This window comes from Apaloderma vittatum, unplaced genomic scaffold (assembly GCF_000703405.1).
Source record: "Apaloderma vittatum isolate BGI_N311 unplaced genomic scaffold, ASM70340v1 scaffold6294, whole genome shotgun sequence".
Lineage (NCBI taxonomy): Eukaryota > Metazoa > Chordata > Aves > Trogoniformes > Trogonidae > Apaloderma > Apaloderma vittatum.
In genome coordinates, this window is record NW_009712013.1 from 136,349 (window position 1) to 147,553 (window position 11,205).

The window sequence follows — 11,205 nt, forward strand, 5'->3', positions numbered from 1 at the left end:
AGAGTGGTTAAAACGCCACCGTGGGCAGCAGGTAGAGAGTGTCCAGTCGGCAGGAGCTCTGCTTGCTGCAGCTGCGCCGATGTTGGTGTAACTGTAGAAGCCCTTAAGGAAGAAGCCAGCATAAACACAGCTGGAACGGGCTGCAGTCGCCTGCGAGCCACAGCAGCTGCAGTCGGTGCTACTGCTCTCTGGGCACCGGGTGGGACGTTTCCGTCTCTCATAGCCCGGTGGGATTGAGGGGTTTGACCCTTGTTATTTAAAGCTCAACTTCAGGACATCTGCTGTCAAAGCACCCGCAAAGTTTGTGACTTAATGCAAGTCTAATTAACTGATTTGCCTATCCAAATCTGGAGATTTACACACTTCTGCAGAGGCAGCTGTAAAGTTGAAACTTCAGCTGTTTATCATGCCCTGAGCCTTTAAATCTCAATTATTAAAGGTGGTGTTTAATGGCTGGCTGGAAAAGGGGTGGTTACTATAGTGTTAATGGAGTGCAGCAAGCCAGGAAATCTATAATCTAATGCCTGTATAGAAATGAATGGTTCTAACAAAAGAAAATATGGGGGGGAGGATGTACTTACAGGCTGTTTGTGCTGTTTAGGAGCAAATCAGTACATGAGCAGTAGGGGAACAATGGGGACTGAAATACTGCATGAAGAAAGAAATAAGAGCTGCTTGTTTTTAAGGTCGCCCTCGCTTCCAAAATTCAGCCATCGTTCTCCTCTGGATCTTGTGCTTTGCCTCGTTGCAAAGGGCGAAAAAAGGGAATGGCACATCCCAGTGAGTCTAACAGAATGTCTGGGCCCAGTAGGAAATGAAATGGAGGGAAAGATAACCAGCTACAATCAGTTTCAAAAATAATTTTCCTTTTTTATTGAAGCATGGTTTTACTACATAGTTTGTGCCATTGGAGGCAGAATTGACAGCCATGCTTTATCATGGCAGTAGAAGGGAATACTGCAAGGAATGCTTTAATTTAAATGAGAGATGCTTAAAAAAAAAAAAAAAAACCTAAAAGCTTAGTGTTAACATTAATAACCACTTCTTAAAGGTTTTTACTAGCCTGCTAAAGATCAGACAGCATGTTAAGATCTCAGTGACTGAATAGTAAAGACCCAGGCCCAGGATGTTTATTACTTAGGAGGATACTTTTAATAGTTTCTCTTACTTGTTGAAAATCATTTGAACAGCGCAATGCTTTAAATTCATTTCACAGGAAAAATGAGAACAGGATAGAATTTGGGTTTATGTGTTTTTGAAAGCACTTTACAAACCCAGCATGTATAGCAGTAGTGCTGTGAATGGGTAGGCAAAGGAAGGAGGGTTCCTTGGTGGGGAGGAGCTCTCCTGGCACCTGAGCCGTGTATTTATTTCCTTATGAAGAGGGATTTTGGTTAGGACAACAAAATTTCTTTTAAATCAAATAAAAATCTCCTGAACCAGCACAGGACCTTTAATTTAAACCTCAAAAGTAAGTGGAGATTTGTGGTAGAGGTTAGGGTGAGGCAAAGAGATCTGGATGGTGTTTCTGGCTTTTGTGCTTCTGCTGTGCTGGGGCCAGCGTTGGGTCTCACCTCTCTGCATCTCTCTCCCTTTTCATTTCTTGCCTGCTCTTGAGGAAAGTAGCTGGCTCTTCTCATGGAATTTAATTCTTACATCAGACAGGAATAGCAGAGTCCACGTGTCTATTGGAGCTACTGCACAGTAGTGCAGCAAAAATAATACCATAAGAGGGATTTCACTTTAACATCTCACCCCAATGGTGGCACTTCTGCATGCGTACGATATTTCTTCATGTCAGTTTGAGTCTGCCCTGAAATGTAGAATTCATCTGAGAAACCTAAACATTTGCTTCCCTTGCTGACTTAAGATGTGGAAGTCTTTTAAAAAGAAATTTTCTCCCCCTGATGTGACTTGGTGCCCATCATCTCAGAAATGTGACCAAAGGCCAAGAACTCTTTTAGTCTATAGGAATAGCTTTCAGCCCCTGCTGATCTGCAAAACAAAGGACCAACGGGACCTTAAAATCTCATCCAGGTCTCTCCCCGACAGAGCACAGGGGTTCCTGAGCAACAAGCATGACTGCTTAGCATTGAGAGTAGGTTACCAATGCCAAGAGGTTAATGACTCACATGGTATTATGTTGTGTTGAATAATGAGTAACATATGAAATGACACATGTTGTAATGACTCGCTACTTAAAGTACCAATCTACTTAAGATCCCTTTAAGCTTGAAGAGATCACAGAATAGCGATGTCTTGTTCAATAGGTGCTACTTTATTTTATGCATCCTGGTAGAAGAGATGTACCATGCCTGAGAGCATATGAACAAAACGTGAGGAATTGAGTAGGAAGGATTATTGGACTAGTTATTTTGAATGCTCATTGGGCCTTTATAGAGCACCAGCTAGCATATTCAGGGAGTTGTTGCTGTTGATTTCAGGGTTTTAATCCTGATTATCACAGTTCCTGTATTTGTAGGTTGGATTTAGGGAAGGAGAGAAAGGGGAGCTTTGCCTGCAGAATGAGATTATCGGAAGCTGGTCTGAGATCTGCAGTGGAAAATAAACTAATGCTGGAACAATGGAGCAACACAATGTTTTATGGCTTTGTTGCTGGTGGGAGAAGGTTTAATTAAATGGCACTCTGAATTTTGATGTTAACCAGTTGGTAACATAGTTTGCTCCATTATAGATTGAGAGCAGTCAGTTTGCCTAAATGCAAAATAGAGTGTTCATGCTGTCATAAGAAATCTTACATAATCTTGTAGTAAAGTTTCAAACCTGTCAGGCTAACTGTTTTCCCATCTTACAGTTGTTTCTGCAGTCTCCTTATCTGCATGGAAAGCTAGTATCTGACTAAACTTTATGCTTGGTCCTGAACATAAAAAGAAGTGGGACACGTAAATGTCTCAATTGCTAAGAACTGCCCAGGGAGCTGATGGTGCTCAACACCTCTCAAAAAGTGGCCCTCTGCAAACATTAGATGACTTTGTTCTCCAGCTGCTTTAAGGGTAAACTTCAGCTAGAATAATATAAACAAGTCTATGCACTTAGCTTCCAGGACTGGGATGCTTTTGCTGTTTGTTTCTAAATACTCCAAGCCACCGTGTGGAGAGAGAAAATCTATGTGTTTAAGCTCTTATATTCAGGCCAGTCAAGACCACTGTTAAACTTTGCAAAACTGCATGCGAGGAAAGAGAATCAGGCCTGCCTATATGGTATCTGAAATGTACTCCTACTTGAATTTCAAACAAGCTTATATGGATCCCTCGTTCTCCAAATCCAAAACAAATACGAATTCTTTTAAAAGGGGAGAGAGAGATTTTTCCGCTTGCTCTTTCCCCCCAGTAACACAGGTCATGAAATGATCATTATTTTTATGGGTCTGCAAAGCCTGTAGAAGTCAAAGCTATGTAATACACATTGCAGAGCGTTCTGCTAATCGAGTCCAACCGCAGTCGTGCCTGGCCCAGGGATGAGGGTCTGGTAACTGGAAACCTGACACTGAAGGAATTCCAAACACAGTCCTCAAACTAAAAACAGCACTCTCTGCATGGCATGTGCTACATAAGAGCCAGGGATTGTATTCATTTATGTTATCTGATTTTTTTAGCCTTGTATTGTTGATAAAAGAACAGGAGAAGAAAGCACCTCCACCAGCTCAGCCCATAAATAATCTGTGTGTGGTGTGTTTGAGGTTAGTCTGACACTGCTAGACATCTGCCTTCTTCTGAGAGGTACAAGCCTCTCTCACAAACAGCAGCCATTGAGCACTTCCTTTTGCTGCAGATTCTTCCCAGCACTAAGATACAAGTTTGATTTCCAGTGGCTTTTTAAATGCTCAACCCGTCATCAGCTATGGGAATCACAGAATGGCCTAGGCTGGAAGATCCTTAGAGATCATTTAATCCAACCTCCCTGTCATGGGCAGGGACGCCTCTAAACTAAATCAGGCAACACATGGGGACCGAACGGGGATCGAACCCACGACCTTGAAGTATTCGTCTGCAGTGGCAAATGTTTGTTATACAAGTATCTCACCTGTTAGGATACAGAGACAGACTTTAATGAAGCTCAGAGTCACGCAGTGACTTTTTTCTTTTTTTGAAACCTGCAGTGCTTTTAAAAAATATGTTTGGGGTTTTTTTAAGTTATATGCACATTGAGTATTAAGCAACAGAAGTTCTTGGTGCCACTGACTACAAACATCACAGCGGTGTCTTTTAATACTGTATGTGAAGAGATACGGACTATGTGGTCTTTTCAGTCAGTTGTTTTCAATGTATGTTGAGAAAAGCTTTATAAAGACACAGTGCAATGTATTTGATACTGTAAGATTGTTTGTTTGCATAATTCTTACATCAGCTTCTCCTTTCTTCTTTAAAAGTAGGTCCTCTTGGCTGAGAACAAGCAGCATGCAATCACGATGCATACAACAGAGTTCTTCAATGAGAATTTGGACACAGATAGGACCTTGTTGCTTTCTCCTGTTCTTTAATCACAGCCTGAGCTGCCTGATGGCATCGCCCAGAGTCTCTCTATGTCTTGCTTAGGCATGAAAGAGACTGCAGCCAAATGTGGGCTTTCCATTTGCCACTGAGTCTGTGGCTGCCTTTGAAGTTTATTTCAAGAAGTACTCCCTGACAATGTAAGAAGGCAGTTTTCATGTGAGATTATGTCCCTTGCAAAATATTCCCTCAGTAGCAAGAAGGAGTCAGTGATGTAAGAAGAGAGCATTCCCTTCGTTGCTTTTTACCAGGTACTAGGAGGGTGACCTCTCTCATTCTCCTTATAGAACAGAGGCAAGAAAAACTCTTTCTCATGATGAAATTCAAAGCCCCAACATGATGGGGCACAATGTGAACAGCCAGACCATCATTTTGCTTTCCTTTCCTTTCAGATAACCAAAGCATGTGTCTCATGGCTGATGTTAAAGGTGACCTGCAGATAGGGGTTAACAATGAAACACAGTAAAACTGAAATGAAATTAATTTTTTCTGGTTGCTTTTTGAAACATCAGGCATTCAGGCTAGTCTACACTGTCAGATTCTCCACAACTGAGGAATTACTGAAATGAGAGCTTTAAAAAAGGGGGGGGGACAGCTGCAGAAAACAAACAGTGTTTTAACTACGTGTTTTTGAAACCTACAGATGCCTGTTTAGCTTCAATGACTAAACAACATTTTGGTTATAAGAAACCTTTCTTCAATATTCCTAATCCTTTGGTTTAGTTTTAAATAAACCCAGAAGTTCTTAAAAATTCTGCAGCAAAGCCAGGAAATATTAGATTTTATATTCTCTGTGCTTGGAAGATAAATAAAGCAGGGATAGAAAAACAAACTACTTCAGGCTTTCCTTGTCGTTGAGAAAGTAACAACACGTGTACTCTTAATTGAACATCAGTCACAAGTTACCTGCTACTTTGTGCTCTTAAATCTCAAAATAGATTGCAGTTCTTATATGGTGAATCATTTTAAAAGACAAACCAATAGAGCTGCTAACCAGCATATGAGATGATGTAACAAAACGTTTGCGAGTACCTGTGTGCGTTATCTGCTTTTAGCTGGGCCTGCATCAGTGATGCATCTTCCAGTGGGAGCCAGCAGAGTTAAACTATTGGCAAAACCACTCTTTGAGCTCTGAGATCAGCTCCTTCCCAGGATGCTTGGTCAGCTTCCCTGCCTTCTGTCTGCCATTAATTTCACTGGACCCCCAGGTCAAACAACTGGCCAAAAATCTGGAAAACAGCTGACAGTCAGAGCAGCTCCTACTCAGCATGTCCTCTCGGAGGGCATGCTCCTGGCCTGGTCCTTTTGAGTGGCTGGACCTGCTTGACCCAATTTGTGGATTTCTGATCACTCCCCTGGGTCACTGATTTTCCACTTGAGGTTATTGGCTTGACCCCCAAACCGTGGGTCACTTGGGAGGTGTGATATGGCCCTGTGAACTCTGAACTCCTCAGGAGCCAACAAAAACAGTGAGGGAGGGGAGAAGAATTTCATTAGGGCCTCCTCGGAGGTGGCAATGTCGGCTAAGTGAAAAGGCAGGGGTTGTTTTGCTTCTTGAAGAAACAAGCGTAGCATCTACAAGGGGCCAAGTAGAAAGTGTTTGGTTTGAGTTGTTATGGCAATTTCTTTAAGGATAAACAACAGCATATATTTCTACACCATGAGCTACCAAGTGAAAATGATGTTGCTTCAGAGGAGGCCTGCCCTCCCTGCTGGGAACTGCCCCCAGGGACCCAGACTTACTCCTCATGGTTACAGCATTTCTGCACCCAGAGTTTGGGATCTGCAGGCATTTCTTCTACCTTAGAAAGACTGAATTTCTGATAGTTAATTGGACACACTAGGAGAGGGAAGGGCTGTTTTTTCCTGTATTTTGAGACTTTTCAGAAGTTCATGGAGACTCCTCAGGCTGGTTGGTTGCCCTGTGAGCAGCTCCCTAAGAAGAAACTTAACGGGGCATGGCTGGTAGGTGGGAATGAATGAATCCTCAGGAAATAACTTGGCTTCAGCATGCAGTACTGGTTATAAAAGGGAAGAAAAGTGTCATGACTGTAGCATATGTATCTGCACGTGCAACACCCACTGGGATCTAAAGGGGAAGCGAGCTGGGGAGTGTGGAGCAGCCATGAGGATACCCTTCATGAAATTTTCCCCTGATCATGCTGCCTGGGGGCAGCCTTTTGGGCAGTTACCAGGGTTTCCCAAGGTTTCAGTCATGTGAGAGTTCTGGTAATCATTGGTTAGATCACTGCTTGTATTATTGCCAAGGCTGCTAAAAACCCTCATAAACCTCCTATCTTCCCAGGGCTTTCCTAAAGGATCCCTGTGAAGTGGATTCAAGCATCGTCTCCATGTACAGCCTCTCCTCCCAGCTGTTAAACTTTGACTCTGGGGAAGACACTCAAGAATTTTACCACTTATGGGTGTTTTGGCCTCAGAGAAGGAAAACTGGTGCTGAGAGTGAACAGCTTGGGTATTTATTTTTTAAAGAGAGATTCTGCCCTTCCCACATGTTCCTCTTGCAAAGAGGAACTGCAAGTTTTTGTCTCCACAACCAGAGACAGTATTAGCTCTAAGTGAAGCAGTGGTGGATTTAGTTTTGTAGCATAGATGACAGCAGCGGAGACCTGATGGCACAAGCTTGAGCAGCTTGGGTACATGCCTCGGGTCTGGCACGCTTGTGCTTGGATTGCTCAGGCTCATCTTCAATGCACAGTCCTAGGTCAAAGCTGCTTGAATGCACTACCCTCTGCACAGTATCCTAGAACTGGACCAGCTGAGCTCTCCTGGAAGCAGCGCTTTTGGTTGGATGGCAAAACACATCCCCCTTTTCCTGCAACTTCCAGACCTCTTGCGTGAGTTGAGGGGTGAGCTGTGTGCTGAAGGCTCAGTAGATGATGCTGATGGCTCAGTCCTGTTCTCAACCATCATTTTGGTACCCATTAATCTTGAATTTGTTATTTTAGAGTAATTAGGTTTTGCAGTTAGAGCTCTGTCAAAAAGCTACCTGGCTCTTCAGTGAGTTCTGGATCAGGTTCCAAGTTCAGTCCCTTTCTACCCCAATCCACAAGAATTTGGTTGATTATAGCTGCCGATGAGACCATCTTACTAAATCTAATATACAGAACTTTGAGCATTGTCTTTTCATTAAAAGGTGACGAGTCTACGTTTGACATCTGATCCTGTTGTTTTGCTGCTTGACACAAAGCAGTTCCTGCCATCGCAGAAGCCTTTTATGATTGGAGGTGTGGTTTTGCGCACAGAGGAATTAAAGAGCTGAGTGTGATGGGACTGACTAGTGAACAAGTCTTCATATAGAAATACACAGAGTAACTTTTTGGCCTGCTGTGGAAATTAGGCTTTGTTGCAAGGCGTAGGTGTTTGCGCAGAGACAGCAGTTGTCTCAGTACATGTGGTTAAGAGTCCTTTTAGTATCTCAGAGGGTGGCTTCAGACCCTTCAGCACTTTGTCTGGACTGTCTCACCATGGGGGGATGCAGGGGGAAGCTGGGAGTGCCTGTCTTTCATAATGTTCTGTTTTTAAAGTAAAAAGTCTCTGGGGAGCATAGGGTCCTAAAAGTCCAAGGCCTGGAATTCTTCCTTTTGCTCTTTCCATTTTAAACAGGAAACATTTGCACTAAGTTATTCCAGGGGGAGAACTGTAGGTTCATTTCAAGGCAGATAATGTTTGTTCATTGCCTATGTCCATGATTTACCCCATGGGCTTAAACGAGTGCAGCAGAAAACCACATGTTTTGTTTTACTTCATGCAAAACAAGTTGGAGTATGGAAGCCCAGATTAATAAAGGTGGAGTGTGCTTGTAAAATCTCTGTGTGAACAAAAGAGAGGCATTGACGAATTGTGAACACTTGATCCACTGTACCGCTTTGATGACTTTTGTAATAAATCTATGCAAAGAATATTTAAAAAGCTGATGAGTTCAGTCCCACAGAGCAGGTGTAATTGATTTATACTTTCAGCCCCTGCTTTTGGGTCAAAACCTTGCCATCTTCCTTCCTCACTTCAAGAGAAGCTTCCCCTGCAGTCAATGGGAGGTTTTGCCCAAAGTGCAAAGACATTTGCAATCAGACTGGCAAAAACTCCTAATTGAGTTGAACTTTTGGGGATACTCTGGTGACACATCTGTGAGAACAATTATTTTTGCCATTTCAAACGTATCACAAGTTAAGCCGTTCTAGAGAAAAATACCAATGCTTCATTAGTGCAAATCATGGAATTAAGATGCAGAAAGCCACAGAGAGGGCTCCATGGCACATCCTCAGGGATGCCATGTTCACATGTGTCTTTTCACATGAACTAGAGCTTGTCAGATTCATACTGATGCATGTAAGCTACAGGGCTGTTGTACTATCAGGCCTTCTAGCTCACAGGAGATTTTTTTGAAACCCCGTTGACAGCTCGCCCATTAAACACAGGTATCATAGCCTGACATCCCTAGTGTTTCTTCCAGGAGTTCCAGTTTTTCCAGCTATGGTGTTTGGAAACTTTTACAGTCTGACATGTTAAAAGAAAAAAATAGTGGGAAATAGCTTGGAAAGCGTGAATATTTGTGCATGTAAAGCTTATGGGATTTGCAGACCCAACTCATCTGTTTATCCTCAGGCTAGATAAGATTCAGTCAAACGTGCATTGTTTAAAGGAGCTTTGTTTCCATTATGGGAAATGGATCACAGGAGGCTGACTTTGGGAACTGAAGGGCTTCAGTGCTCCCCCATTGTAAAAGGGCTGTGATGTGCGCTGGACCCTTCCTCCAGCGTCCTGGGTGTTACAGACTTCTGTAGCATGCAGGTGGGAGGCTTGTTATCCTTCAGAAGTTCTTTTGATTCATCTGGACCTGTCATGCTTGAGGTGCCATTTCCTTTCTCAAAGTAAACAGAGATTGTGAGTACAATAACGTGTTGCTGCCCTAGTAGACTGCCTATTTATGTGCTTTATTATGTCTTCCTCCTCAGGCGTGGACCTGCAGAGCCACTGGAATATTTAACAGGACCACGAGTAATATACAAAGAGAGAGATCTTCCCTACTACCAAGGAGGACAGCCTGCTGTCCACCCATCCAAGGGGAACTACATCCGTGCACCGGACATAAGAGTGGCAGAACTGAGGTACCCCCAGTACTACTCAGCCCAGCCCATCACAAACCAGCATAAAGGACCCCTCCGGCAGGATGTGCCACCTTCCCCTCCGCAGTCCCACCGAGCACCAGCTTATAATGAAATTGTCCGACACCGTGGGACCAGTCCGGACCAGTACCAGTACAGGCAACAGGATCCCAGGCAGAAGAACCCCATGACTGCAGCTGTATAGCCACGCGCTGGACTTGGTAGCACAGCCCAGGAGGAATCCCGTCAGACGCCATCCTTGTAGAGTTGTTCCCAAGCATAGCTGCCTGTAAGAATGGCACGCGAGACCTAGAGTCGTTCTTACTGAGCTGGGCTCAGCGTAGGTGCTTTCTAACAGGCGAACTGAAGCCACGTGAGGTACGATGTGTTTTGAGTACGTGAGGTACCATACAGTTGAGTATTTTTTAATTCTTTTTAAAAATAGAAAATGGCTGCTGGAAATGAAGCGCAACACTTAATACACCTCAGGGCTATTTACCGAATCCCGTTACACCTATGCAGTACGTAGCTGTCTGGATAAGGGCAATGGTGTCACCAGAGTGTACTTCAGAGTCTTTAACTGAGAACACAGCACGCGGTACGGACTTGTCGCAGAGCTGGGGATCTCGTGTGATCCAGTGTGTGATCATGAGTTGACAAGGGACTGCCGCAGAGGTAGCAGCCGCATTCCAGGCATGTTCAGACCAGCAGCTCTATGCTTTAAGGATGCTGCAGTTCCAGATTTATAATCTGGCCTTTGTCTTCCTCTTTCTGTTTGGTGGTGGCAGCATTTATCTTGTAGCCTTCATTTTTTTGCAGTCTTTGTAGCAGGTTTCTCCTCTTATTGCACCTGCTGCACTTGGAGCAAGGCAAAAAGCATTATCCGCCTTGCTTGGGCAGGCTCATGGAGGACAAGGCAGCCAGCCACCTGAGAAGTATGTGTCTGTAGATGTGCGTGTGTGTGCTTTAGTGAATGTTTTTTAGTTACACAGTGTGCACTCTCTAAACGTCAACCCCAGAGATCAGATCCTCAGCTGCTGTCAGCAAGCGTCCCTCTTGGGCTTTCAGTGGAGCTGGCCTGTAAGAAGTGGCTGAGGAGGTGACCAGGGGGATGGACTCCATAATTCACATGAAGTTACTGTATCAGGGGCTGCCTCGGCTGCAGCGGGGCAGTCCCTTCCTGGCCCACTCTGGCCAGGGTTACAGCAAAGTGCCTGCCAGCGGCATGCCTGGCCCTGGCCAGCCTGGCCCTGCCACCACCTGAAGGCACCTGCGGGAACAGGGCCCACCCTCTGTCCCTGAGGGACACTCGGCCTCAGGCAGCGCCAGGCTGGTGCCAAGTGCCAAACTACTCCAGTTCCTTTAGCCAGGGCCCTCAGGCCAGTGGGGAAAGGGGCTTTTCACAGGAAGGAGTGAGGGAAAAGACAGAGAAAGTAACAGGGAGGGCTTCAAGACCCTGGGGCCCAGGAGAGAGAGGAGAGAACAGCTGTTTGCAGCAAGTTACTGCAGCAGTGCCTAGGAATAGGGAAGGTGTGGGTGGGGAGAGGGGGACAGCAGCGCGGTGGAGCGGG

General features: G+C 44.6%; 1 protein-coding gene across 1 annotated transcript in view; it reads left to right on the forward strand.

Moving 5' to 3' along the window:
* The window catches only part of LOC104272749 (partitioning defective 3 homolog B-like), a gene marked incomplete at its 5' end in the record, with an annotated part of 136,861 nt that extends 127,022 nt beyond the window's left edge, over nt 1-9,839 (forward strand). Inside the window, one exon of the mRNA XM_009867828.1 lies at nt 9,485-9,839. Within this exon, the coding sequence (XP_009866130.1) occupies nt 9,485-9,839 (355 nt within the window). The remainder of the gene's footprint in view (nt 1-9,484) is intronic.
* Nucleotides 9,840-11,205: the final 1,366 nt, after the last annotated feature.